This window comes from Oncorhynchus gorbuscha, linkage group LG14, assembly GCF_021184085.1.
Source record: "Oncorhynchus gorbuscha isolate QuinsamMale2020 ecotype Even-year linkage group LG14, OgorEven_v1.0, whole genome shotgun sequence".
NCBI lineage: Eukaryota > Metazoa > Chordata > Actinopteri > Salmoniformes > Salmonidae > Oncorhynchus > Oncorhynchus gorbuscha.
The window spans coordinates 66,499,972-66,526,605 of record NC_060186.1 but is presented as its reverse complement, the minus strand read 5'-3'; the positions used below and the strand labels follow the sequence as shown (position 1 = coordinate 66,526,605).

General features: G+C 42.5%; 1 protein-coding gene across 3 annotated transcripts; it reads left to right on the top strand.

The window, feature by feature from the left end:
• The first annotated feature begins 4,872 nt into the window (after positions 1 to 4,872).
• Positions 4,873 to 25,267, top strand: LOC123995707. Of its 3 annotated transcripts, none has more exons than XM_046299379.1 (8): positions 4,873 to 5,053; positions 5,320 to 5,616; positions 5,767 to 6,045; positions 23,181 to 23,288; positions 23,406 to 23,434; positions 23,560 to 23,607; positions 23,744 to 23,815; positions 24,033 to 25,267. In XM_046299379.1, the coding sequence occupies exons 1-8, from the start codon at positions 4,993 to 4,995 to the stop codon at positions 24,141 to 24,143; spliced, it is 1,005 nt and encodes a 334-aa protein (XP_046155335.1). In that variant the 5' UTR covers positions 4,873 to 4,992; the 3' UTR covers positions 24,144 to 25,267. The 3 variants fall into 3 exon arrangements, with proteins under 3 accessions (XP_046155335.1, XP_046155334.1, XP_046155333.1); XM_046299378.1 differs by having other exon boundaries at positions 5,320 to 5,649; positions 23,190 to 23,288; XM_046299377.1 differs by having other exon boundaries at positions 5,320 to 5,649.
• Positions 25,268 to 26,634: the final 1,367 nt, after the last annotated feature.

The following is a 26,634-nucleotide window of genomic DNA, read 5'->3' as shown; positions in this document are numbered from 1 at the left end:
CCTTCCTCTCCACTCTCCTCTACTCTCCTCTCCTCTTCGCTCCTGTCCTATCCTCTACTGTCCTCTCCTCTCCTCCTCTACTCTCCTCTACTCTCCTCTACTCTCCTCTACTCTCCTCTCCTCTACTCTCCTCTACTTTGCTCTAATCTCCTCTATCCTCTTGTGTCCTCTCCTCTCTCCTCTCCTCTCATTATCTAATCTCCTCTCCACTCCTCTCCTCTTCTCTGCCCTCTGTCCTCTCCTCTCCTCCTCTCTCCCTTCCTCTCCGCTCTCCTCTACTCTCCTCTCCTCTTCGCTCCTGTCCTATCATCTGCTGTCCTCTCTACCGTCCTCTCCTCTCCTCTGCTGTATTCTCTACTCTCCTCTACTTTGCTCTAATCTCCTCTCTCCTCTCGTGTCCTCTCCTCTCTCCTCTCCTCTCATTATCTAATCTCCTCTACTCTCCTCTCCTCTACTCTGCCCTCTGTCCTCTCCTCTCCACCCCTCTCCCTTCCTCTCTGCTCTCCTCCTCTACTCTCCTCTACTCTCCTCTGCTGTCCTCTCTACTCTCCTCTACTTTGCTCTAATCTCCACCCCTCTCCTCTCTGTGTCCTCTCTACTCTCTCTGCCTCTCCTCTCATTATCTAATCTCCCTCTCTCGTGTCCTCTCCTCTCCCTCTCTCTCTGCTCCACTCCCTCTGTCCTCTCCTCTCCACCCCTCTCCCTTCCTCTCCGCTCTCCTCCTCTACTCTCCTCTGCTGTCCTCTCTACTCTCCTCTACATTGCTCTCCTCTCCTTTACTCAACTCTCATCTGTCTGCTCTCCTCTCTCTTCTACACTTCTCTCTCCACCACTCTACTCTACTCTACTCTACTCTACTCTACTCTACTCTACTCTACTCTACTCTACTCTACTCTACTCTACTCTACTCTACTCTCTCTTCTACTCTACTCTCCTCCTCTCTCCCCTCCTTTCATCTCCTCCCCTCTCTTCTCTCTTCTCCTCCTCTCTCCTCATCTCCTCTGCTCTCTTCTCTCTACTCTCCTCTCTTATCCTCTCCTCTCCTCTCATTATCAATTTCTCTCTCTGCTCAGCAACAGAAAAACAGAAGTGGTCTGAAATAACCACTGAAAGAAGGACCAGTTGCAGACATAGACATACTTATTATTCTGTTTATGTACATAATTTACTGCAGTTACATTCGTGTTTATTACAAATGTAATATTTACATACACATCAAACCCAACAGCCAAAAACAGGTTGTAACTAGAAGGAGGACAGCAATTGACGGAAGTGACTTTTCTTAGCAGGTTAGGAGATCATTTAAGATAAACCTAACCCCTTTCCCAAACGTATCCTAATTCTCCTAACCTGCTATTTACGTTCTCCTAACCTGCTATGAGAAATGTTTTTCCATCCATAGCTGTATACCGTCTAGTAATATCATCTAGTAAAACCCCCAAAACAGTGTCTCTATGTCAACTCCCATACAAACAGTACAGTCCACTGTTCCCACGGTATCTTTGTGTTGTTTTCTACTTCTTTTGAAGGTGTGAAATGACCAGCTGTGTTATTTTTAGGGTGAAGTAATATTCTGTGGTAAAATGAAAAGACTTCTCATCACTATGACTTATTTCTCTCTCTCTCTGCTCAGCCTCAGAAAAACAGAAGTGGTTTGAGCTGAAATAACCACTGAAAGAAGGACCAGTTGCAGATATAGACATTAATATTCATTCTCCTGTGTACATCTACATCATTGGTTGCAGTTACATTCACCTCTCTAACATTTGAAATTCACTCATCTGTCCTTTTTTATACTGATTCTTTACAAACACAGTTATGTGCTGCTTCAATAAGCTGGTCAGAGGAATATACCCTGGTATTACAGGAGCGTGATTGGATGTCCACTTCAGTCCTTGACAGGTTTAGAACATATTGGTACATATGCAGAAACATAACATGTGATGTCATACACAAACAGGTAGAATCTTCCTTAATATACGGACAATGGGTCATCAAAAGTCACGCAACAAATAGACACACCACCAAATCAATAAATAGTCATATTAAATGTCTTTAGTGATGGAGAAAACCATTTGCATAGTTTGAGAGCTCTTGTCAAGAATGATCTGTGGTGTCTGGTAGTACAGCTTGTTACATTGAACTCCTCAGATCATACTGTTTCTGTGTAAGGGTTAGAAACTGTTAATGTAATTTAAATATACCAATGTGTTTTCATTAATTGAATTCCATTAATCTATTTTATGAGAATTTGTAAGATTCTTGTTTGCATAAAATAGATGGAGACCAGTCTTATCAATAATAGGTAACAGAATTAATTCTCGGAGCGCGCTGCCTAGTTACCACGAGCAACAGATTAAATACAATAACCTGAAGTCATTTCATTGCTCCTAAAATGAATCCCTTCCTCCCGACCTAGCATCAAGTGAGGTTAAAAGTTCATTCTAACTCACTAACACACTCACAGGTCACACAACATAACTGAATTAACTTTTGACCCCTCAACATTATCAATCACCACTTAGCTGACAGGTCCAATTAACAGAAGACCTAGGAATGCACTCACAGCCTTATCTAAAACATCCCAGAGCTCAGTTTCGTTGATTCAACTATAGGTCAACTACCTTATCTGCTTACTTAATCCACAACCCAATCCACAACCCATTAGTTTCTGCCTAGTTGGAATGGTGTTCATTAACTTTAATTACTCCTTGTCCGTGTCACACAACCCCTTCTTATGAACTCATATTGTTAATCAGATATAATAAAACAGAGTATAAGTTTACTTAGTTAAAGTTCCATTTAAAATTATTTGTTCAGTCATTTAATCATAATTTTCCTAAAAGAAACTTGTTGTTGGTTGTGCAGGAGCACTTTGAAGGCCTTGGGAGGGAGTTGTAGGAAGTGCCAATGATGAGGCAGCAGCATTTCTGAATGACTTCCAATCCTGGAGAGACAAGATACTTGATTACACTGATATGTCATGTTGACATGTTTACTATGTCACTTGACTATGTCATTTGATTTATTTGGGTTAGGTTTGCCTGGTTGTCCTCGTCTCATCGTACTCTAGTGACTCCTGTGGCGAGCCGGGAGCAATGCAGGCTGCCACGGTCACCATGTGTACAGTGTTTCCTCCGACACATTGGTGAACATTGTGTCAAGAAGAAGTGTGGCTTGGCAGGGTTGTGTTTCGTAGGATGCATATAAAGAAGGAAAGAAAGCATCAGAGAATGAATCTACTACTGAAAGCATAAGTTATAGCTACAGTAGCTCGCACTGCAGTGTATAAAATGTGATGAGTAGGGGACTCAAAGAGAGAGAAGAACAATAGTTGAACAGTTTAGAAAAAATGTATTTCTTTAAAATGAAGGAGAAGCAAGAGAGAGAGAGCTTTATGTAGTTAATGTTTGAGTAGGCTAGTTTAGCACTTCTTAAACACCTGTCTCAAACAGAGAGGGATGCTATGTTAGCTAGCTGGCTATGGCTGTACAACACTGGAACTCTTCCAAGGCAAGGTAAGCTTTTGATTTTATTAACTTATTGCCACCGGGGTCCAGCTTGCTAACTGTACACTCTACTGCATTATTGTAAAGGGTTTATTAACTTATTGCCACCGGGTCCAGCTTGCTAACTGTACACTCTACTGCATTATTGTAGAGGGTTTATTAACTTATTGCCACCGGGTCCAGCTTGCTAACTGTACACTCTACTGCATTATTGTAGAGGGTTTATTAACTTATTGCCACCGGGGCCAGCTTGCTAACTGTACACTCTACTGCATTATTGTAGAGGGTGTCACGCCTTGGTCTTAGTATTTTGTGTTTTCTTTAATTATTTGTTCAGGCCAGGGTGTGACATGGGTTTATTGTATTGTCGTATTGGGGTTTTTGTAGGCATTGGGATTGTGGTTGATTAGGGGTGTGTCTAGTATAGGCTTGGCTGCCTGAGGCGGTTCTCAATCAGAGTCAGGTGATTCTTGTTGTCTCTGATGGGGAACCGTATTTAGGTAGCCGGGGTTTCACTTTGTATTTCGTGGGTGATTGTTCCTGTCTCTGTGTAGTTTCACCAGATAGGCTGTAATTAGGTTTCACGTTTTGTTGTTTTGTATTTTGTATCAGTTATTTCATGTACCGCGATTCATTCATTAAAGACATGAGAAACCACCACGCTGCATTTCGGTCCGTCTCTCTTTCAACAAACGAAGAACGCCGTTACAGAGGGTTTATTAACTTATTGCCACCGGGGCCAGCTTGCTAACTGTACACTCTACTGCATTATTGTAGAGGGTTTATTACCACGTTATTTCTAGTAGCTATGTTGGCTGATCTTAGCTAATATGGTGACAATGATGTAGGTTGTGTGTAGCGGTTAGCGGTTATGATATGAAGGTTTGGCATGGAAAGGTTTAGTCACCTAGACACAGACACACAGTGTTTTGCACTGGATCCCACAAGCAAAGGGAAAATGTGAGAGGAGGAGAGTGTAGATGCGTGAAGGAATTAACAATATTTATTTTGTTAATTTGCATGTGATCAGGGGTTTATTCATTCTAGTACCATGTAGTAGCCTAAACTTATCAATGTTACACTGAGCTGGGTGACTGGAATATGAATGAATCATCCAATTAAACTTCACCGACTGCCGCTTCAATATGCCCACATTAATGCCAAATCCCTGCATCACTAATACAGACTCTCATACATGTGAAGAAGGCCTTCAACTGCTGGTGAGCTGGAGGATTCTCACCAAGGTGTCAGAAACTAGATTTAAACAGTGACCACTTTGAGGAAGTGATGCAAAAGTGGTGAATAGAGATGCTGCTGTATGGTGAGAAACTCATAGTGCTGAGACACTCTGAAAGAGGAAAGAGACAGAGAAACATACACACACAGACAGAGGAGAGAGACAGACAGAGAGACAGAGAGACAGAGAGACAGAGAGACAGAGAGACAGAGAGACAGAAAGACAGAGAGAGAGACAGAGAGGATCATGGCTGACATCCATCATTCATTTTTTGGATTGCTTGTGACCGTTTTGTACCTACTAACAGGTAAGACATTGGAGAGAGAGTAAGAATATGTCATTAGAGATCATAAAACACATTCATTTCACACGGCCAAACTAGTTCAGTTTACATTTGACTAATATTATGATGACATTTCTGTTGTGTATCTGTTTACTCTTATCTTCACTATTATATAATAGACAGTATATTACACTATTATTCACACTGAAGAATATCAATAAGAAAACCTATGAAATATAATGTCATCTGTATTACCAGTTAATAATTATCTGATGTCATACTCCTTCCAGGTGTCAGTGGAGAAACTCTCTCTATGTTCTCCAGAATGGGAGATGATGTCAGTCTGCCGTGTAACAATGTGGTTCATCCAGACTGCTCCTCTACTACATGGATCTATAACAGAGCTGGATCTACTGGTACTATTCAAGAGGTCACATCGGGGAAGATCAAAGTTGACGAGACAGAGAGAGCAGACAGACTGAGTTTAGGGTCTGACTGTTACCTAAATGTTAGTGATGTCAGAGCTGAAGATGCTGGACTCTACACCTGTCGACAATACCTTACAGAGAATGGACCACAACATGAAGGTGAAGCTAAAGTTGATCTGTCTGTTCTAACTAGTGAGTATTACTGTTTAAATCAGAGTGTAAATGTCACTGTGTATAAGTGTGGTGTTAATAATCATATGTAATGTGAAAACAACCAACAAATACTGTATACCTTTTTCTCTTTCTCAGTCTCCTCTACCACAGCAGTGACAGATCTGAAGCCTAATGTTAAAATAACATTACGGTGTTCTCTGCTCACCGATACGCAACATGGAACGTGCTGGTCAGGATTTAGTCTCAGCTGGGGCCCTAAAACAGGTACTAAAGCCCAGGTCACACAGAATTCTTCCTGTGACATCACTCTGACTGTGACACTCCAGAAGGAGGACAACAACAGGAAGTGGACGTGCACACTGACTGAAAAGGGAAACATGAAGATCTCCATTGACTTCACCTCCACATTCTCAGGTATGTGTTCTTGTTATGTTCCTATAATCTGAATAAGTTCACAAGATCTGTGATGATATTAAAGTTAATATCAAACCTGATTCATTCTCCTGGTATTTGTGATATTAGTGATTGATGATTAATTTGATTTGAATCCTACTGCTGTCTGATGATGGTGATGGGTTATTTAATAATTTAATAAACTAAAAGAGGATGTTCATCTCCTACTGAAAAAGATATAGAAGAAAAGACCACTGATAGTGATGATGTCATCTCTACTGTCCCAGGTAAAATACTCCCATCTCTATGATGTGTGCAGATATAGTAAATGTTTTATCTGTCCTCTGGATATATAGAACTGGGTAGTGTGTTTTCCTTGCTGTGTCAGGGTTTGAGACTGGGTCCAGAAAGATTATATGTTTTTCAGACAGTTCTGGTTTAACTTCTCTAATTCCCATCAAGACAACTAGCAGTACTCCACAACAGTATAAGACTGGTCATGTAAAAACAGCCCCAAACATATTTATAGGAAGTACTGCTTGTGCTCTAGAGATTGGAGAATGATTTAACAGATTGAGTAGAGAGAACTCTACAGGCAACAGAGTGAGTCACTGGATGTGGAACCATTCTGTACTGTGATGTCACCATTATTCACCAACGAAAAGTGGTCACTCTGTTTTCAACTACTATCCAGGAAGTACAGCCTCTACTACCAGCCTTGTCAACCACCTCCCCATCTTCTGCTGGTATTGTATTTAATACTATTTCCCTTCTCGGTTGTATTGTAGATTGTATGAGTGGTACAGCATGGGGTCAAAGTCAGATGTATGACCTTGGTCAACACAAAGCATATACATTATGTGTACACGCAGTCTAACTTATGTTTTGATCTTCACATTTGCTGTGGTGCATTTCACACTTCTCTGTTCCCATATGAATCCCTGCTTGTCTATGTAACTCTGACATCCCACGCCAGTGCTAAACTTTAATGACATTAAAGTAAACTCCTGATATCAGTGATGAATGAACAAGCACCCTGCTCTCTACTGTATGTGTCTGATGATGAAGATTTATTTAAAAGAGGATGTTTTTCTCCTCCTGAACTAGATATTGAAGACAAGGGCACTGAAGATGGTGGTGACGTCACCTTCAACACCTCAGGAATAATTTAATCAGAAATAGTAAATCTTCCATGTGCCATCTAGATACATAAATGAGTACTGTTCCAGTTTTTTATGTATTATTTTGACCTTTAGTTAACCAGGTAAGCCAGTTGAGAACAAGTTCTCATTTACAACTGCTACCTGGCCAAGATAAAGCAAAGCAGTGTGACACAAACAACACAGAGTTACACAAGGAATAAACAAACACAGGCAATAACACAATAGAAACATCTATATACAGTGTGTGCAAATGTAGTAAGATTAGGGAGGTAAGGCAATAAATAGGCCAGAGTGGCGAAATAATTACAATTTAGCAATTAAACACTGGAGTGATAGATGTGCAGAAGATGAATGTGCAAGTAGAGATACTGGTGCAAACAAGCAACAACAAAAAATATAACAATATGAGGATGAGGTAGTTGAATGGCCTATTTACAGATGGGCTGTGTACAGGTGCAATGATCTGTGAGTTGCTCTAACAACTGGTGCTTAAAGTTAGTGAGGGAGATATGAGTCTCCAGCTTCAGTGATTTTTGCAATTCGTTCCAGTCATTGGCAGCAGAGAACTGGAAGGAAAGGCAACCAAAGGAATTGGAATTGGGTGTGACCAGTGAAATATACCTGCTGGAGCGCATGCTACGGGTGGGTGCTCCTATGGTGACCAGTGAGCTGAGATAAGGCGGGGCTTTACCAAGCAAAGCCTTATAAATGACCTGGAGCCAGTGGGTTTGGCAATGAATATAAAGCGAGGGCCAGCCAATGAGAGCATACAGGTCGCAGTGGTGGGTAGTATATGGGGCTTTGGTGAGAAAAAATATGGCACTGTGATAGATTGCGTCCAATTTGCTGAGGAGAGTGTCTGAGGCTATTTTGTAAATGACATCACCGAAGTCAAGGATCAGTAAGATAGTCAGTTTTACGAGGATATGTTTGGCAGCATGAGTGAAGGTTGCTTTGTTGCGAAGTAAGAAGCCGATTCTAGATGTAATTTTGGATTGGAGTCTGGAAGGATAGTTTACAGTCTAACCAGACACCGAGGTATTTGTAGTTGTCCACATATTCTAAGTCAGAACCGTCCAGAGCAGTGATGCTGGACGGGTGGGCAGGTGTGGGCAGCGATTGGTTGAAGAGCATGCATTTAGTTTTACTTGCATTTAAGAGCAGTTGGAGGCCATGGAAGGAGAGTTGTATGGCATTGAAGCTTGTCTGGAGGTTAGTTAGCACAGTGTCCAAAGAAGGGCCTGAAGTATAGAGAATGGTGTCATCTGCGTAGAGGTGGATCAGAGAATCCCCAGCATCAAGAGCGACATCATTGATGTATACATAGAAAAGAGTCGGCCTGAGAATTGAACTGCCAGAGACTGCCAGAGGTCCGGACAACAGGCCCTCCGTTTTGACACACTGAATTCTGTCTGAGAAGTAGTTGGTAAACCAGGTGTGGCAGTCATTTGAGAAACCAAGGCTGCTGACTCTGCCGATAAGAATGTGGCGAATAACAGAGTCGAAATCCTTGGCCAGGTTGATGAATACGTTTGCACAGTATTGTCTTTTATCGATGGTGATTATTATATCGTTTAGGACCCTGAGCGTGGCTGAGGTGCACCAATGACCTGCTCGGAAACCAGATTGCATAGCGGAGAAGCTACGGTGGGGTTCGAAATGGTCGGTGATCTGTTTGTTAACTTGGCTTTCAAAGACCTTAGAAAGGCAGGGTGGGATAGATATAGGTCTGTAACAGTTTGGGTCTAGAATGTCTCCCCCCCTTTGAAGAGGGGGATGACCGCGGCAGCTTTCCAATCTTTAGGGATTTCAGATGATACGAAAGAGAGGTTGAACAGGCTGTTAATAGGGGTTGCAACAATTACGGTGGTTAACTTTAGAAAGAGAGGGTCCTGATTGTCTAGCCCAGCTGATTTGAAGGGGTCCAGATTTTGCAGCTCTTTCAGAACATCAGCTATCTGGAAATGGGTGAATGAGAAGCAGGGGGGGGCTTGGGCAAGTTTCTACGGGGGGTGCAGAATTGTTGGCCGGGGTAGGGGTAGCCAGGTGGAAAGCATGGCCAGCCGGGGGAAAAATGTTTCTAGATATTCTCGATTATCGTGGATTTATCAGTGGTGACAGTGTTATCAGTGTTTCCTAGCCTCAGTGCAGTGGGCAGCTGGGAGGAGGTGCTCTTATTCTCCATGGACTTTACTTTGTCCCAAAACTTTTTGGAATTTGTGCTACAGGATGCAAATGTCTGTTTGAAAAAGCTAGCCTTTGCTTTCATAACTGCCTGTGTATATTGGATCCCAACTTCCCTGAAAAGCTGCATTTCACAGGGACTATTCGATGCTAATGCAGTACGCCACAATATGTTTTTGTGCTGGTCAAGGGCAGTCAAGTCTGGAGTGAACCAAGGGCAATATCTGTTCTTAATTTGAGCTTTTTAGAATAGGGCATGCTTATTTAAGATGGTGAGGAAAGCACTTTTAAAGAACAACCAGGAATCCTCTACTGATGAGAGGAGGTCAATATTCTTCCAGGATACCCGGGCCAGGTCGATTAGGAAGACCTGCTCGCTGTAGTGTTTTAGGGAGCGTTTGACAGTGATGAGTCGTGGTCGTTTGACTACGGACCCATTACGGACGCAGGCAATGAGGAAGTGATCGCTGAGATCCTGGTTGAAGACAGACGAGGTGTATTGGAAGGGCAGGTTGGTCAGGATGATATCTATGAGGGTGCCCGTGTTTACGGATTTAGGGTTGTACCTGGTAGGTTCCTTGATAATTTGTGTGAGATTGAGTGCATCTACCTTAGATTGTAGGACGGCGCGAAAGTGAAAGACCTGTTTCTGGAATCCCCTATGGGAAAAAATGAATGGTGAATAAACGATTTGAACAATTTCCATGTTTGACTGCTATGTTGTATGAGTCTTATTATGTTCCTCTGTGGGCCCAAAGATTATTTTAGTGGTGGGGCTTTATCCACTATGGACACAACTCCTCTGCGCTTGCGCATAATCATAATTCATATGCATGCCACTAGAATATACCATATTACTAAATATGTGTGTATCAGTGATATTACTGTTCTGCAAATGTGCATGGACCTTGTAGAGAAAAAAAAACTGATCCAAATGGTTGTCCAGTCAGCCAGGCTCGATGCAGTTATTTCAAAATGAACATGCATTGAAAATGCCATGCTATTGAGCGGTTAGCCAAACATCGGCTATTCACTGCAGTTTACAGATTAGTTTTGTACTCACTTGAAAACAATAACATTGTCCGTTACATTGTGTTGTTGTATGACACCTTTATTTTCCCTAAAAAACTGAAATAATAAGGTATCTTTTTTAACGGCATACCCAGGGATTGTGAGGGAGCTCACTCAGCGCAGCTCCAGTAGTGCACATAGTGTAAGTGTTACACTTTCTTTTCTTTCACTCTGTAAATTGACTGGATAAATTCACTGCAGTATGAAGCCTAACATTGAGTTAAAAACTTCATAGGGATAGCCCCCTTTTTTAAATTTTCACCTAAATGACATATCCAAATTTAACTGACTGTAGCTCAGGCACTAAAGCAAAGATATGCATATTCTTGGTACCATTTGAAAGGTAACTGTCACGACTTCCGCCGAAGTTGGCTCCCCTGCCTGTTCGGGCGGTGCTCGGCGGTCGTCGTCACCGTCCTACTAGCCGCTACCGATTCCTTTTTCGTTTGTCTGTTGGTTTGGTCTTATTAGTTTCACCTGTGTGTATTTTGGTTTAATTAGCTTCCCTATATTTAGTAGTTTGACCCACCCTTGTTTTGTGCGGGTTTGTCTTTTGTTACGTGTGTATATATTAGGTCGTAGTGTGTTTTATTTTCTATACTGGACACCCTGTGGTTTTGGGCTGTCTGGTATAGTGTCCTGCACCCTGTATTGTATTGGGCTTATCAGTTTGGTGTGCAATAGTAAAGCACTTTTTTTACTCTCTCTCTGCATCTGATTTCTGCACACACACCTAGTCCCGCGCAACACTTTGAAGTTTGTGGAAACGTGAATTGAATGTAGTAGAATATAACACAATGGATCTGGTAAACCGTTTGTTTTCTACCACCATCTTTGAAATGCAACAGAAAGGTTCCAAATCTAGCCATCACTCTGGTTGTAATTCCGATGGCAGCAGTGTATGTGCAAAGTTTCAGATTTAAAACCTCTCTCGGATATTTGGGACGCTAGCGTCCCACCTGGCCAAAAGCCAGAGAAAATGCAGAGCACCAAATTCAAATAAATTACTATAAAAATCAAACTTTCATGAAATCACACATGCAAGATAACAAATTAAAGCTACACCTGTTGTGAATCCAGCCAACTTGTCAGATTTCAAAAAGGCTTTTCGGCGAAAGCAAATGATGCTATTATCTGAGGATAACACCTCCGTAAACAAAAAGAGAAACCATATTTCAACCCTGCAGGCGTGACACAAAACGCAGAAATAAAAATATAATTCATGCCTTACCTTTGACGAGCTTCTTTTGTTGGCACTCCAATATGTCCCATAAACATAACAAATGGTCCTTTTGTTTGATTAATTCCGTCGATATATATCCAAAATGTCCATTTATTTGGCGCGTTTGATCCAGAAAAACACCGGTTCCAACTTGCGCAACGTGACTACAAAATATCTCAAGTTACCTGTAAACTTTGCCAAAACATTTAAAACTACTTTTGTAATAAAACTGTAGGTATTTTTTCACGTAAATTATCGATAAAATTGAAGACGGGATGATCTGTGTTCAATACAGGAGAAAAACAAACTGGAGGTAGCTTTCTGGTCATGTGACTCTATCTAACAGTACACTTCAAGTGACCCTCGTTCAATATGGCCGTACCTCTTCATTACAAGAAGGAAAAACCTCAACCAATTTCTAAAGACTGTTGACATCCATGGAAGCGATAGGAACTGCAAGAATGTCCCTTGAATCTGGATTCCCAATGAAAACCCATTGAAAAGAGTGACCTCAAAAAAAGATCTGAATGGTTTGTTCTCGGGGTTTCGCCTGCTAAGTAAGTTATGTTATACTCATAGACATGATTCAAACATGGATGTGGAAATCAAGGCCGGTCCAACAGTTTAAATGTTCAAAAGGCCCTCGGTGTCACTTCGTGCTTACTGATGTGTAGCCTACAGTGTTGCCTGAAATTGAATTTTATGAATGCCCATCTATGAGGTAAGCCTACTGTATGTAAAACACCCCAAAAAGATGTCCGGTCTAGAAAGGACCAGAAAACGATATTGGCTCGTGCTTACTGGGGTGCAGTCTACCATGTTGGCCCTAAATGGAATTGTAAGCATGCCCATCCATGCATGTGGGAGGCCCACCATTTGTAAAACAGGCTGTTGCATTGGTATTATTAGTCCTGAATCCTGTGACTAATCAGTTTCGCTATTTAAGCCCTGAATATCAGCTACCCAACTTTATCAAGTTATCATGATCCTATTTATAATAATAATATATATGCCATTTAGCAGACGCTTTTATCCAAAGCGACTTACAGTCATGTGTGCATACATTCTATGTATGGGTGGTCCCGGGAATCGAACCCACTACCCTGGCGTTACAAGCGCCATGCTCTACCAACTGAGCTACAAACCTGCATGACGTAAAAAGTGTCTTCGGGTAGACTATTTGATCAAAGAAACCTGCATGACGTAAAAAGCGTCCATCTCATTATATTGTCATACATTTCATCTCCAGCCTGTAGGTTACAGAAAAGGCCACACTCTTTCTACCATGTCCTATACTTGCTACATGAGATGCGTGTCTCCAACAGCACCCTGGAGAGGCACACTGGGAATAGACAAGCAAAATATTTTGCATCCCTGCTTTTGACAAAGTGGCCACTGCTGCTCACAGAGCGGCATCAACGCCCACCTAAAAAGCGCTTATGCCTCTGTTTGAGAGAAATTGTCATTGTTTTGGGGTCGAATTATGTGAGGTTTTATGTGTTGTTGTTGGAGGTGCATCTTGGTCAGTTTATCTCAGAAAATGCTGCCCTCGTCCATCTGCTACCATAGGCGGCCGCGTAGGTTTTCCACCACTCCCGAATTCATCAGAGAAAAGTTCTGCCCCCATTAAAGTTCAACGGGAGCACACGGAGCAATGTGCAAGGGATTGTGGGAAGGTGAGTGGTGGGAACCTTACTAGCCCAGTGATAGAAGAAGACAGCTCTGCTCTACTTTATGCAAATTGAACCCGGCCACCACTGCCGTTAACCAATCAGGTGAGGAGCAGATGTTTGCTTGAAAATCTTCCGTTCAGGAAACATAGTTATGCCTGTCATTACAGCCAAAAGAGATGGAGGAAAGCCAATTATCGCTGTGTCTGGTTTTCCAATTCTATATGATTTTGCTTTGCTAGAATACAGATACAAAATCATAGTCAATGGCATGGAGGAGGAGTGCAGAGATTGTTGGTGTTGATGATGGGTGAAGAGAGATTTGCACAACAATGTTTGGTTGTGCTGCTAGCTAGTTATCAACATCAAGCAACCTAAACCTCATAACTGTGATCATACTGTAGCCACCTTTTGTGAATGTGTTGAGCAAATTGAATTGTGAAATTTGCCCACCAAAAACCAATGTACATGTGTGCACGGGGGCTTTGTCATGCTGAAACAGGAAAGGACCTTCCCCAAACTGTTGCCACAAAGTTGGAAGCACAGAATAATCTAGAATGTCATTGTATGCTGTAGCATTTACATTTCCCTAAACTGGAACTAAGGGGCCTAGACCAAACCATGAAAAACAGCCCCAGACCATTATTCCTCCTCCACCAAATTTTACAGTTGGCATTATGCATTGGGGCAGGTAGGGTTCTCCTGGCATCCACCAAACCCAGATTTGTCTGTTGGACTGCCAGATGGTGAAGCATGATTCATCACTCCAGAGAACGCATTTCCACTGCTCCAGAGTCCAATTGTAGCAAGCTTTACACCATTCCAATCGAAGCTTGGCAATGTAAATTGTGATGTTAGGCTTGTGTGCGGCTGCTCGGTCATGGAAACCCATTTCATGAAACTCCCGATGAATAGTTATTGTACTGATGTTTCTTCCAGAGGCAGTATGGAACTCGGTAGCGAGTGTTCGATTTTTACCCACTGCGCACTTCAACACTCGGCGGTCCCGTTCTATGAGCTTGTGTGACCTACCACTTCATGCTGAGCCGTTGTTGCTCCTAGAGGTTTCCACTTCACTATAACAGCACAGTTGACCAGGGCAGCTCTAGCAGGGCATAAATTTGACCAACTGACTTGTTGGAAAAGTGGCATCCTATGACGATGCCACGTTGAAAGTCCCTGAGCTCTTCAGTAAAGCCATTCTACTGCCAATGTTTTACTTTGGAGATTGCATGGCTGTGTGCTCGATTTTATACACCTGTCAGCAACGGGTCTGTCTGAAGTAGCCGAATCCACTTATTTGAATGGGTGTCCACATACTTTTGTATATATAGTGTAGCTTACCTCTTGTAAAATACATAAATGGGTACTTTGGGTAAAGGAAATGGTGGCTTTGACTTGCAAACATTGTCATGCAAATCTTTACCCACCACCAACAGCAACATCTCTGCAATCCTCCTCCATGCCACTGACCATTTGATTTAGTCTTTGTGTCCTAAAATCATCCTCAGCAAATGAACAAGGTAGAATACCCACACTCCCCAAGCCATATTATTTTCCTTTGACATTTTTAATTAGCCTACAAATTGCCTGCTCCTTATTTTCATGTACAGTACAGTACCTAGAATACAAGGGTTGCATTTGCACTAAATAATTTAATGTCTGAAAAATAGTGTCTAAAATCGGGCTTATGGTTAATCTCATATACATCATCTACTAGTATCATTTTTAATAGAGATCATACAGCTAGATCATCAGTATGCAAATGATGTGTGAGTTTAGCTATTTGCTGATTCAGATGTACAATGACAAGGTACACATGCCCATTAGGCCAGTTATCATACTGTAGGTCTGTGGCTGCATTGGTGATGCATAACATTGTGAGAAGCTGCAAAATGGGTTCACATGGCTGATATCCTGAGACAGTGACAGTCAACTGACTGGTGACCTCACAACTGGACAAAAGGTCATGTCATTTGAGAAAGCCACAAACACAGACAAGCTTTAGAGACTGAATTATGAGAAAGCTACAAACACAGACAAGCTTTAGAGACTGAATTATGAGACTGAATTATGATCTCTGATGAATGAACATTGACACTACTTCATCTTGAATATTTTTTTTAAAATTAACAATTAAAACACATTTAAACTCTTCAATGAATCAACATTGAATTAATCATAATATAATTAAACAATGTACAAATAATCTAACTTGTTTGCAAAAGCCTGATGGACTTGAAGAGCTCATCTCTCTCGCCATCTCCTTCCACAACCATCTCCTTGAGCGTCGGAGAGAAGGCAGAACCTAAACCCACACGGCTCGACCGGGCACGTTGGTCACTTCGTCTCCACTTGTTCGCTGCGGCCAGCTAAAGGGAGTGGCTTGGAAGTTGCAGGGGATATACTGCTGAGTCAAAGCGCCGGTCCATCATTCCCCAGACCCTTGCTAGACAGAACTCTTGTATGGCAAAGCCAGGCCTTTTCTCTTCCTGCCCTCATTGACTCGGGTGCTGATGAGAGTTTCCTGGCCCGAGGTGTTGCCCAGTTGGTTCTGGACACTGTTCCACTCGATTCACCCCTCGATGCCAACGCTTTCAATGGACAGCTCCTCGTCCGTGTCCGTGAGAGGACCATGCCAGTCATCCTGCTTCTCTCTGGGAATCACCAGGAAAGGATTAGTCTCCACATAATCGACTGCACTCACACTCTGCTGGTTCTTGGCCATCCTTGGTTAAAGCTGCACATCCCAGAGATCGACTGGACCGCTGGAAGGGTAACCACTAGGCGTACATTTTGTCACTCTAAGTGTCTCAAACGCTCCCTAAAACACTTCTGTGAGCAGGCCTTTCTAATCGACCTGGCCCGGGTATCCTGGAAGGACATTGACATCATCCCGTCAGTTGAGGGTGCCTGGTCATTCTTTAAAAGTAACTTCCTCACCATTTTAGATAAGCATGCTCCGTTCAAAAAATGCAGAACCAAGAACAGATACAGCCCTTGGTTCACTCCAGACCTGACTGCCCTCGACCAGCACAAAAACATCCTGTGGCGGACTGCAATAGCATCGAATAGTCCCCGCGATATGCAACTGTTCAGGGAAGTCAGGAACCAATACACGCAGTCAGTCAGGAAAGCTAAGGCCAGCTACTTCAGGCAGAAGTTTGCATCCTGTAGCTCCAACTCCAAAAAGTTCTGGGACACTGTGAAGTCCATGGAGAACAAGAGCACCTCCTCCCAGCTGCCCACTGCACTGAGGCTAGGTAACACGGTCACCACCGATAAATCCATGATTATCGAAAACTTCAATAAGCATTTCTCAACGGCTGGCCATGCCTTCCACCTGGCTACTCCAACCTCGGCCAACAGCTCCGCCCCCCCCCCCCGCAGCTCCTCGCCCAAGCCTCTCCAGGTTCTCCTTTACCCAAATCCAGATAGCAGATGTTCTGAAAGAGCTGCAAAACCTGGACCTGTACAAATCAGCTGGGCTTGACAATCTGGACCCTCTATTTCTGAAACTATCCGCCGCCATTGTCGCAACCCCTATTACCAGCCTGTTCAACCTCTCTTTCATATCGTCTGAGATCCCCAAGGATTGGAAAGCTGCCGCAGTCATCCCCCTCTTCAAAGGGGGAGACACCCTGGACCCAAACTGTTACAGACCTATATCCATCCTGCCCTGCCTATCTAAGGTCTTCGAAAGCCAAGTCAACAAACAGGTCACTGACCATCTCGAATCCCACCGTACCTTCTCCGCTGTGCAATCTGGTTTCCGAGCCGGTCACGGGTGCACCTCAGCCACACTTAAGGTACTAAACGATATCATAACCGCCATCAATAAAAGACAGTACTGTGCAGCCGTCTTCATCGACCTTGCCAAGGCCTTCGACTCTGTCAATCACCATATTCTTATCGGCAGACTCAGTAGCCTCGGTTTTTCGGATGACTGCCTTGCCTGGTTCACCAATTACTTTGCAGACAGAGTTCAGTGTGTCAAATCGGAGGGCATGCTGTCCGGTCCTCTGGTAGTCTCTATGGGGGTGCCACAGGGTTCAATTCTCGGGCTGACTCTTTTCTCTGTATATATCAATGATGTTGCTCTTGCTGCGGGCGATTCCCTGATCCACCTCTACGCAGACGACACCATTCTATATACTTTCGGCCCGTCATTGGACACTGTGCTATCTAACCTCCAAATGAGCTTCAATGCCATACAACACTACTTCCGTGGCCTCCAACTGCTCTTAAACGCTAGTAAAACCAAATGCATGCTTTTCAACCGATCGCTGCCTGCACCCGCATGCCCGACTAGCATCACCACCCTGGATGGTTCCGACCTTGAATATGTGGACATCTATAAGTACCTAGGTGTCTGGCTCGACTGCAAACTCTCCTTCCAGACTCATATCAAACATCTCCAATCGAAAATCAAATTAAGAGTCGGCTTTCTATTCCGCAACAAAGCCTCCTTCACTCACGCCGCCAAGCTTACCCTAGTAAAACTGACTATCCTACCGATCCTCGACTTCGGCGATGTTATCTACAAAATGGCTTCCAACACTCTACTCAGCAAACTGGATGCAGTCTATCATAGTGCCATCCATTTTGTCACTAAAGCACCTTATACCACCCACCACTGCGACTTGTATGCTCTAGTCGGCTGGCCCTCGCTACATATGCGTCGCCAGACCCACTGGCTCCAGGTCATCTACAAGTCCATGCTAGGTAAAGCTCCGCCTTATCTCAGTTCACTGGTCACGATGGCAACACCCAACTGTAGCACGCGCTCCAGCAGGTGTATCTCACTGATCATCCCTAAAGCCAACACCTCATTTGGCCGCCTTTCGTTCCAGTACTCTGCTGCCTGTGACTGGAAAGAATTGCAAAAATCGCTGAAGTTGGAGACTTTTATCTCCCTCACCAACTTCAAACATCAGCTATCTGAGCAGCTAACCGATCGCTGCTGCTGTACATAGTCTATTGGTAAATAGCCCACCCATTTTCACCTACCTCATTCCCATACTGTTTTTATACTGTTTTTATTTATTTACTTTTCTGCTCTTTTGCACACCAATATCTCTACCTGTACATGACCATCTGATCATTTATCACTCCAGTGCTAATTTGCAAAATTGTAATTATTTGCCTACCTCATGCCTTTTGCACACATTGTATATAGACTCCCCCTTTTTTCTACTGTGTTATTGACTTGTTAATTGTTTACTCCATGTGTAACTCTGTGTTGTCTGTTCACACTGCTATGCTTTATCTTGGCCAGGTCGCAGTTGCAAATGAGAACTTGTTCTCAACTAGCCTACCTGGTTAAATAAAGGTGAAATAAAAAATATAAAAAATAAATGCTGGGTCTTGAGGACTGGCGTCACTAGTCGGAGGGCTCAGGTTCTCCCCTTTATTGGGTAGACGGACCACAAAAACCTGTCCTAGACTGCCAAACGTTTGAGCTCCCGGCAGGCCAGGTGGGCATTGTTCTTTGGAAGATTCAACTGTATACTCACTTATTGCCCCGGATCTAAGAATACCAAGCCTGACGCCCTCTCCCGTCAGTTCAACGCCGACAACACAGGTTCCGAGCCAGAGAACATTATGCCATCCACCTGCATCATTGCCGCTGTCTCCTGGGAGATCGAGTCCCATATTCGCCAGGCTCAGCATAACTCAGTCATCCTCACCATCATCAACAGATTTTCCAAACAGCTCACTTCATTCCCCTCTCCAAGCTTCCATCTTGCAGGGAGACTGCAGACCTGCTGGTATCCCATTAACCTACACACAGTGGCCTGCTAGCTAATAATAGATAGTTTAACATTTCAAAATGTATTTACTTACTTGAATTGGTTCACGCCTACGCCCACGAAGCGGACAACTGAGCGAAGAGCTGCCATTTCATAATCTGTTAACTTCTTGCGGCGAGCCATCCCGGATCCGGGATCGTGAATACAGCCTCAAGCTCATTATCATAACGCAACGTTAACTATTCAAGAAAATCGCAAATGAAATTAAATCAATATGCCAGCTCTCAAGCTTAGCCTTTTGTTAACAACGCTGTCATCTCAGATTTTCAAAAATATGCTTCTCAACCATAGCAAAACTAGCATTTAGCGTTAGCATTTAGCATTAGCATTTAGCATTAGCATCAGCAGGCAACATTTTCACAAAAACCAGAAAAACATCCAAAAAATCATTTACCTTTGAAGAACTTCGGATGTTTTCAATGAGGAGACTCTCAGTTAGATAGTAAATGTTCAGTTTTTCCTGAAAGATTATTTGTGCAGGAGAAATCGGTCCGTTTTCTGCGTCATGCTTGGTTACCAAAAAAATAAAAAATTCAGTTATAAAAACGCCGAACTTTTTCCAAAATAACTCCATAATATCGACTGAAACATGGCAAACGTTGTTTAGAATCAATCCTCAAGGTGTTTTTCTACATATCTCTTCAAAGATATATCGTTCGTGGAAGTGTGCTTTCCCCTCTGTATCCCATGGGAAAATGCTTGCAGCTGAAAATTACGCACCAATTTAGACAAAGGACACCGGGCGGACACCTGGTAAATGTAGTCTCTTATGGCCAATCTTCCAATGATATGCCTACAAATACATCAAACAATGCTGCAGACACTTTTGACGAACGGCAGAGAGCATAGGCTCCTTCATGGCACATTCACAGCCATATAGGGAGACGATGGAAAAAGAGAGCCTCAAAAATTCTGCTCATTTCCTGTTTGAGGTTTCATCTTGGTTTCGCCTGTAGCATGAGTTCTGTGGCACTCACAGATAATATCTTTGCAGTTTTGAAAAAGTCAGAGTGTTTTCTTTCCAAAGCTGCCAATTATATGCATAGTCGAGCATCTTTTCGTGACAAAATATTGCGCTTAAAACGGGAAAGTTTTTTTTATCCAATAATGAAATTAGCGCCCCCATAGCTTCAACTGGTTAACTTATTTTTCTTGCACTCTGACAGGTAAATATTTAGCCTGTAGTCCTAATATTTAGCTAGTGAATGGCCTAATATTTAGCTAATATTCAGCTTTTTACTTCAGCTACACATCACTTGCCTCTCTCTTCCAGCTGTTTCGATGCACAACAGGCAACAGGCTACTCAAGCCTCTCCAGAATAGGCCATTCCTCTTCTCGTGAAATCCCAGGAAAAGCTATAGGCTACAAAAGCTATATGATATTTATTTGTATCATTGTTTATACTATAAAGCAGGCTTGCTCTTGCTAATTACTGAATGTAAAACACGCCAGTCATGATAACATTGTTGCACTGATGAATTGCAAATAGTTTCACAGGACATGCAGAAATGTTCACAGTGAAAAAGAAGAACCAAAGGAATTGACAACCACTAGAAAAATGGAAATCACTTGCAAACCACTTGAACAACGATACAACGACATGCTGTAAAAGATGATTTTAATTGCTACATTTAAATACAAGTTACTATATTATTTTTCATTAGTCCTACATGTACATTGAAGTATTATTTGCAGTTGTCACTATGACAATGAACACACCATGAAAGCACTGAATGGTCTGAACCAGTATATGTGTGTTAAGAGACCTTGTGAAAGGTCCTGTTTATATAGGCAGCTCTGCAGTAGGATGCGTTGATCAGTTGACTGACAGGAGTAGGACTGTAGAACGATACATGATCAACTTTCATCTAGTGTGGATGCTCACCAACGTTTTATAGTTATGTAGTCTATATTTGATCATAATCGTTACAGGTATTGACTTGGTGGACGGTCCAGGCTTTAACTCTGACACAACACAACTAACGTCATTATCACAACAGAACTACATTATCGATACTTCAATGAAATAAATATAAAATTACACACACACACTTGTTCACTTGACTTTTATGCACTATAAATTTGAAAATGTCTACTATTAGCAGAAAAGTTTGGAACTCTGTCTATGAACTATTTTACAGCATGGTGATGTCACTATGGAAGGATAAAACTATCCCACCAAACACAGGCAGAAATTTCAGGCTGTCTTTCATTTTTATTTTAACAATAATAACAAATATATGTATATATATATATATTCCACACCAGATACAAACATACACATACAAACAACAACTTACAGACACACACAAACAACTACTACATCTCATCTGCCCAGACCCACATGCTCACACCCCCATCTCTAGTGCATGCATTATTGTTTGCTGTCTATCATCAGGCGGTCTATTCAAATAGCTCGTACATTAAAAGGACATTATCATGATCAAGTTCACAATCTCACAGTATTTTTCCAATGTCATAGTGTGGAAATAATTTTTCAGGACTCTGCCTTGAAAGATAATTTGTAAAAATCCAAATAACTTCACAGATCTTCACTGTAAAGGGTTTAAACACTGTTTCCCATGCTTGTTCAATGAACCATAAACCATTAATGAACATGCACCTGTGGAACATCGTTAAGACACTAACAGCTTACAGACGGTAGGCAATTAAGGTCACAGTTATGAAAATTTAGGACACTAAAGAGGCCTTTCTACTGACTCTGAAAAACACCCAAAAGAAAGATGCCCAGGCTCCCTGCTCATCTGCATGAACGTGCAACAACAACTGCCGAGATACACCAGGAATGCACAATCCCTCCATCACTGCTCAGACTGTCCACAATAGGCTGACAGAGGCTGGACTGAGGGCTTGTAGGCCTGTTGTAAGGCAGGTCCTCACCAGAAATCACCGGCAACAACATCGCCTATGGGCACAAACCCACAGTTGCTGGACAAGACAGGACTGGCAAAAAGTGCTCTTCTCTGACAAGTTGCCTTTTTGTCTCACCAGGTGTGATGGTCGGATTCGTGTTTATTGTCGAAGGAATGAGCGTTACACCGAGGCCTGTACTCTGGAGCGGGATCCATTTGGAGGTGAAGGGTCCATCATGGTCTGTGGAGGTGTGTCACAGCATCATGGGACTGAGCTTGTTGTCATTGCAGGCAATTTCAGCGCTGTGCGTTACAGGGAAGACATCCTCCTCCCTCATGTAGTACCCTTCCTGCAGGCTCATCCTGACATTTCCCTCCAGCATGACAATGCCACCAGCCATACTGCTCGTTCTGTGTGTGATTTCCTGTAAGACAGGAATGTCAGTGTTCTGCCATGGCCAGCGAAGAGACCGCATCTCAATCCCATTGAGCACGTCTGGGACCTGTTGGATCAGAGTGTGAGGGCTAGGGCATTTCCCCATAGAAATGTCCGGGAACTTGCAGGTGCCTTGCAGGTGCCTTGGTGGAAGAGTGGGGTAACATCTTACAGCAAGAACTGGCAAATCTGGTGCAGTCCATGAAGAGGAGATGCACTGCAGTACTTAATGCAGCTGGTGACCACACCAGATACTGACTTACTTTTGATTTTGATCCCCCATTTGTTCAAGGACACATTGTTCAATTTCTGTTAGTCACATGTCTGTGGAACGGATTTAGTTTATGCCTCAGTTGCTGAGTCTTGTTATGTTCATACAAATATTTACAAATGTTAAGTTTGCTGAAGATCAGTGCAGTTGACAGTGAGAGGATGTTTCTTTTTTTGCTGAGTTTATATAAAACACAGGAAATCATGTTTTTGACTGCACTGGGCCTTTAAAACTGCAAAATGTTCTATTCACCACACAGCAGGAAATTGACTTTAAAACGTAAATGTTTCTCTCCACCATCAGGATGGGGGCCACTTAAGTGTTTTCCTGTGAGAGAAATACCCTCTCTAGCCTTTTAGGGGCTTTAGCATTTTTGGTTGGGGGGGACCCCAAAAGGGGAGAGCTGGCATTGCTGTAAGGTCCCCCACTAACCAGACCCTTCTCCCCTCTGGTCGTCTCAGGCTCTCAGGACCTCTTCCTTACGGTGACTGTAGGAGTGGCTTTGGCAGCAGCGGTGTGTGTCACTGCTGTTGTCATCATAGTACGCAGGAGGAGAGACAGTAAGGACTTACATTTGTCTCTGAGTTTAATGGAGTGCATTAATTACACAGTAATACACGGAGACAGACAGTTGTTTCATTGAAATTCTTCTGATTTCTTGTATTTGTTCTTGTCAGAGAATCAAGTGCCAACTGATAACAGCATTGTGAGTGAACTGTGACTTAATTAACACAGTTAGTTATTTTACTTTAATAATAGTATAATACACCAAGAGTTTGCACTATAATTCTATTGTTTTTAACCTATTACATTTGTTATTAATTGATAAAGGGTCTGAATGCAGTAAACCACTCCACCCCACCAACCAATGAGGACAAGGTTAGTGCATCAACATTCTAATGGGGTTTGAAACATGATTAATATGAAACATAATTTGACCCCGTTGTTATCATGCAATCAGACTAATGTCCAGTTTAAATGATTCACGTTTCAATAACAATTTTGACCCTTGTAGAGTCAACCTGCTGACAGAATCACCTATGCCTCCATTGACCACTTCAATCAAAATCCCCCTCATAGAGTTAACGTAAGTGAAGCAAAACTGAACATATCGTAATGGTATCACTCTCCCTCCTATACACTGTTTAAAGCCTACACTTTGTTGTGTGTGTGTGTGTGTGTGTGTGTGTGTGTGTGTGTGTGTGTGTGTGTGTGTGTGTGTGTGTGTGTGTGTGTGTGTGTGTGTGTGTGTGTGTGTGTGTGTGTGTGTGTGTGTGTGTGTGTGTGTGTGTGTGTGTGTGTAGGCCAACAGTAAAGATGCAGTGATGTATGCCTCAGTTATGCCCTCTTCTGGCAGAGGGAGAGAGACAGAGAACCCTGCTGACCCCAGCTCCCTCTACTCCACTGTCAAATAACCTCAGGGAGACAAGTCATCAATATATATATATCAATATATATATATATATATATATATATATATATAAAGACATCAACATGAAGACTACACTCTCTCATTCACACCCTGATTCACACCCTGATTCCAGACCTGATTTGGTTCTAGGAACAGAGATTTTGGTGCTATTAAAAGGGACAATCTGCACTAGTTACATCAATTTATGAACGTATTAATTAATGATATGCACCCATTGACTCTAGAAAAATAAAACGTAAAAATGCCTCATGAGTTTAGTTAAACTGTCATAACCCATCAGAACCCCAAATATATGCTTGTTTTACTCCAATGTTTGTAAACAAATGAAATGTAAACAAACACAATGTATAGCCTCAAAACATGGTTTAAACTATAATGTTGATATCATGGATGGCCAGTCCTTGCATCCATAGCTGTCTATGAATTTAAGAGTGGTTACATTTCTCCTACCCCATCCCTCAGATTTTTAGCAAAACAGTGGAGGGGAGTGTGCTTTGTTACTGTTTCAACTGCTGATTGCCGCTTTAAGATGTGTATATTTTATTTATATAGACCAGTGAGATAAGAGACTGGAAAAGTGGAAGAGTTTGAGAATCAAAAGGGCATGATTCAGATTCACTCATGATGACTCTGGTAGCCCAGGCTGGAAAGTGCATTCTGGGAAGTATTCAGACTTGTTCCGCATTTTGATAAGTTACAGCCTTATTCTAAAATTTATTAAATCATTTTTTCCCTCATAAATCTACACACAAAACCCCATAATGACAAAGAAGAAACTGTTTTTTAGACATTTTTGCAAAGTTATATAAACTCGGCAAAAAGAAAAAAAGCCCTCTCACTGTCAACTGCGTTTATTTTCAGAAAACTTAACATGTGTAAATATTTGTATGAACATAACAAGATTCAACAACTGAGACATAAACTGAACAAGTTCCACAGACATGTGACTAACAGAAATTGAATCATCTGTCCCTGATCAAAGTGGGGGGTCAAAATCAAAGGTAACAGTCAGTATCTGGTGTGGCCACCAGCTGCATTAAGTACTGCAGCAGTGCATCCCCTCCTCATGGACTGCACCAGATTTACCAGTTATTGCTGTGAGATGTTACCCCAATCTTCCAGCAAGGCACTTGCAAGTTCCTGGACATATCTGGGGGGAATGGCCATAGCCCTCAACCTCCGATCCAACAGGTCCCAGACGTGCACAATGGAATTGAGATCCAAGCTCTTCACTGGCCATGGCAGATTACTGACATTCCTGTCTTTCAGGAAATCACACACAGAACAAGCAGTATGGCTGGTGGCATTGTCATGTTGGAGGGTCATGTTAGGATGAGCCTGCAGGAAGGGTACCACATGAGGGAGGATGTCTTCCCTGTAACACACAGCGCTGAGATTGCCTGCAATGACAACAAGCTCAGTCCAATGATGCTGTGACACACCGCCCCATACCATGACGGACCCTCCATCTCAAAATCGATCCCGCTCCAGAGTACAGGCCTTGGTGTAACGCTCATTCCTTTGACGATAAACACGAATCCGACCATCACACCTGGTGAGACAAAACGGCAACTCGTCAGAGAAGAGCACTTTTTGCCAGTCCTGTCTTGTCCAGCAACGGTGGGTTTGTGCCCATAGGCGACGTTGTTGCCGGTGATTTCTGGTGAGGACCTGCCTTACAACAGGCCTACAAGCCCTCAGTCCAGCCTCTGTCAGCCTATTGTGGAAAGTCTGAGCAGTGATGGAGGGATTGTGCATTCCTGGTGTATCTCGGCAGTTGATGTTGCAAACCTGTACCTGTCCCGCAGTTGTGATGTTCGGATGTACCGATCCTGTGCAGGTGTTGTTACACGTGGTCTGCCACTGCGAGAAGCTGTCCGTTCTGTCTACCTGTAGCGCTGTCTTAGGCGTCTCATAGTACGTAATATTGCAAATTATTGCCCTGGCCACATCTGCAGTCATTATTCCTCCTTGCAGCTTGCCTAATGCATGTTCATGCATATGAGCAGGGAGCCTGGGCATCTTTCTTTTGGGTATTTTTCAGAGTCAGTAGAAAGTTCTCTTTAGTGTCCTACATTTTCATAACTGTGACCTTAATCGCCTACCATCTGTAAGCTGTTAGTGTCGACCATTCCACAGGTGCATGTTCATTAATTGTTTATGTTTCATTGAAAAAGCATGGGAAACAGTGTTTAATCCCTTTACAATGATCTGTGAAGTTATTTGGATTTTTACAAATTATCTTTGAAAGACAGGTTCCTGATAAAAGGGACATTTAATTTTTTTGCTTAGTTCCTAAAAAAAGTATGGAAATATCACAATATCACACTGCTAAATTTCGAGTCTCATAGCAAAGGGTCTGAATATTTACGTGAATAAGGTATTTGTTACATTTTTTAAATAAATGTGCAACACAATCTAAATACCTGTTTTTACTTTGTCATTGTGGGGTATTGTCTGTAGATTGATGAGGA

Bases quoted from the DNA above. Each gene is read 5' to 3' on its own strand.
- LOC123995707 (XM_046299377.1), top strand. From the start codon at position 4,993: ATGGCTGACATCCATCATTCATTTTTTGGATTGCTTGTGACCGTTTTG. The intron at 6,046-23,180 runs GTATGTGTTCTT...TCTCCCCTCTGG, and splicing joins CTTCACCTCCACATTCTCAG to TCGTCTCAGGCTCTCAGGAC. The intron at 23,816-24,032 runs GTAAGTGAAGCA...GTGTGTGTGTAG, and splicing joins ATCCCCCTCATAGAGTTAAC to GCCAACAGTAAAGATGCAGT.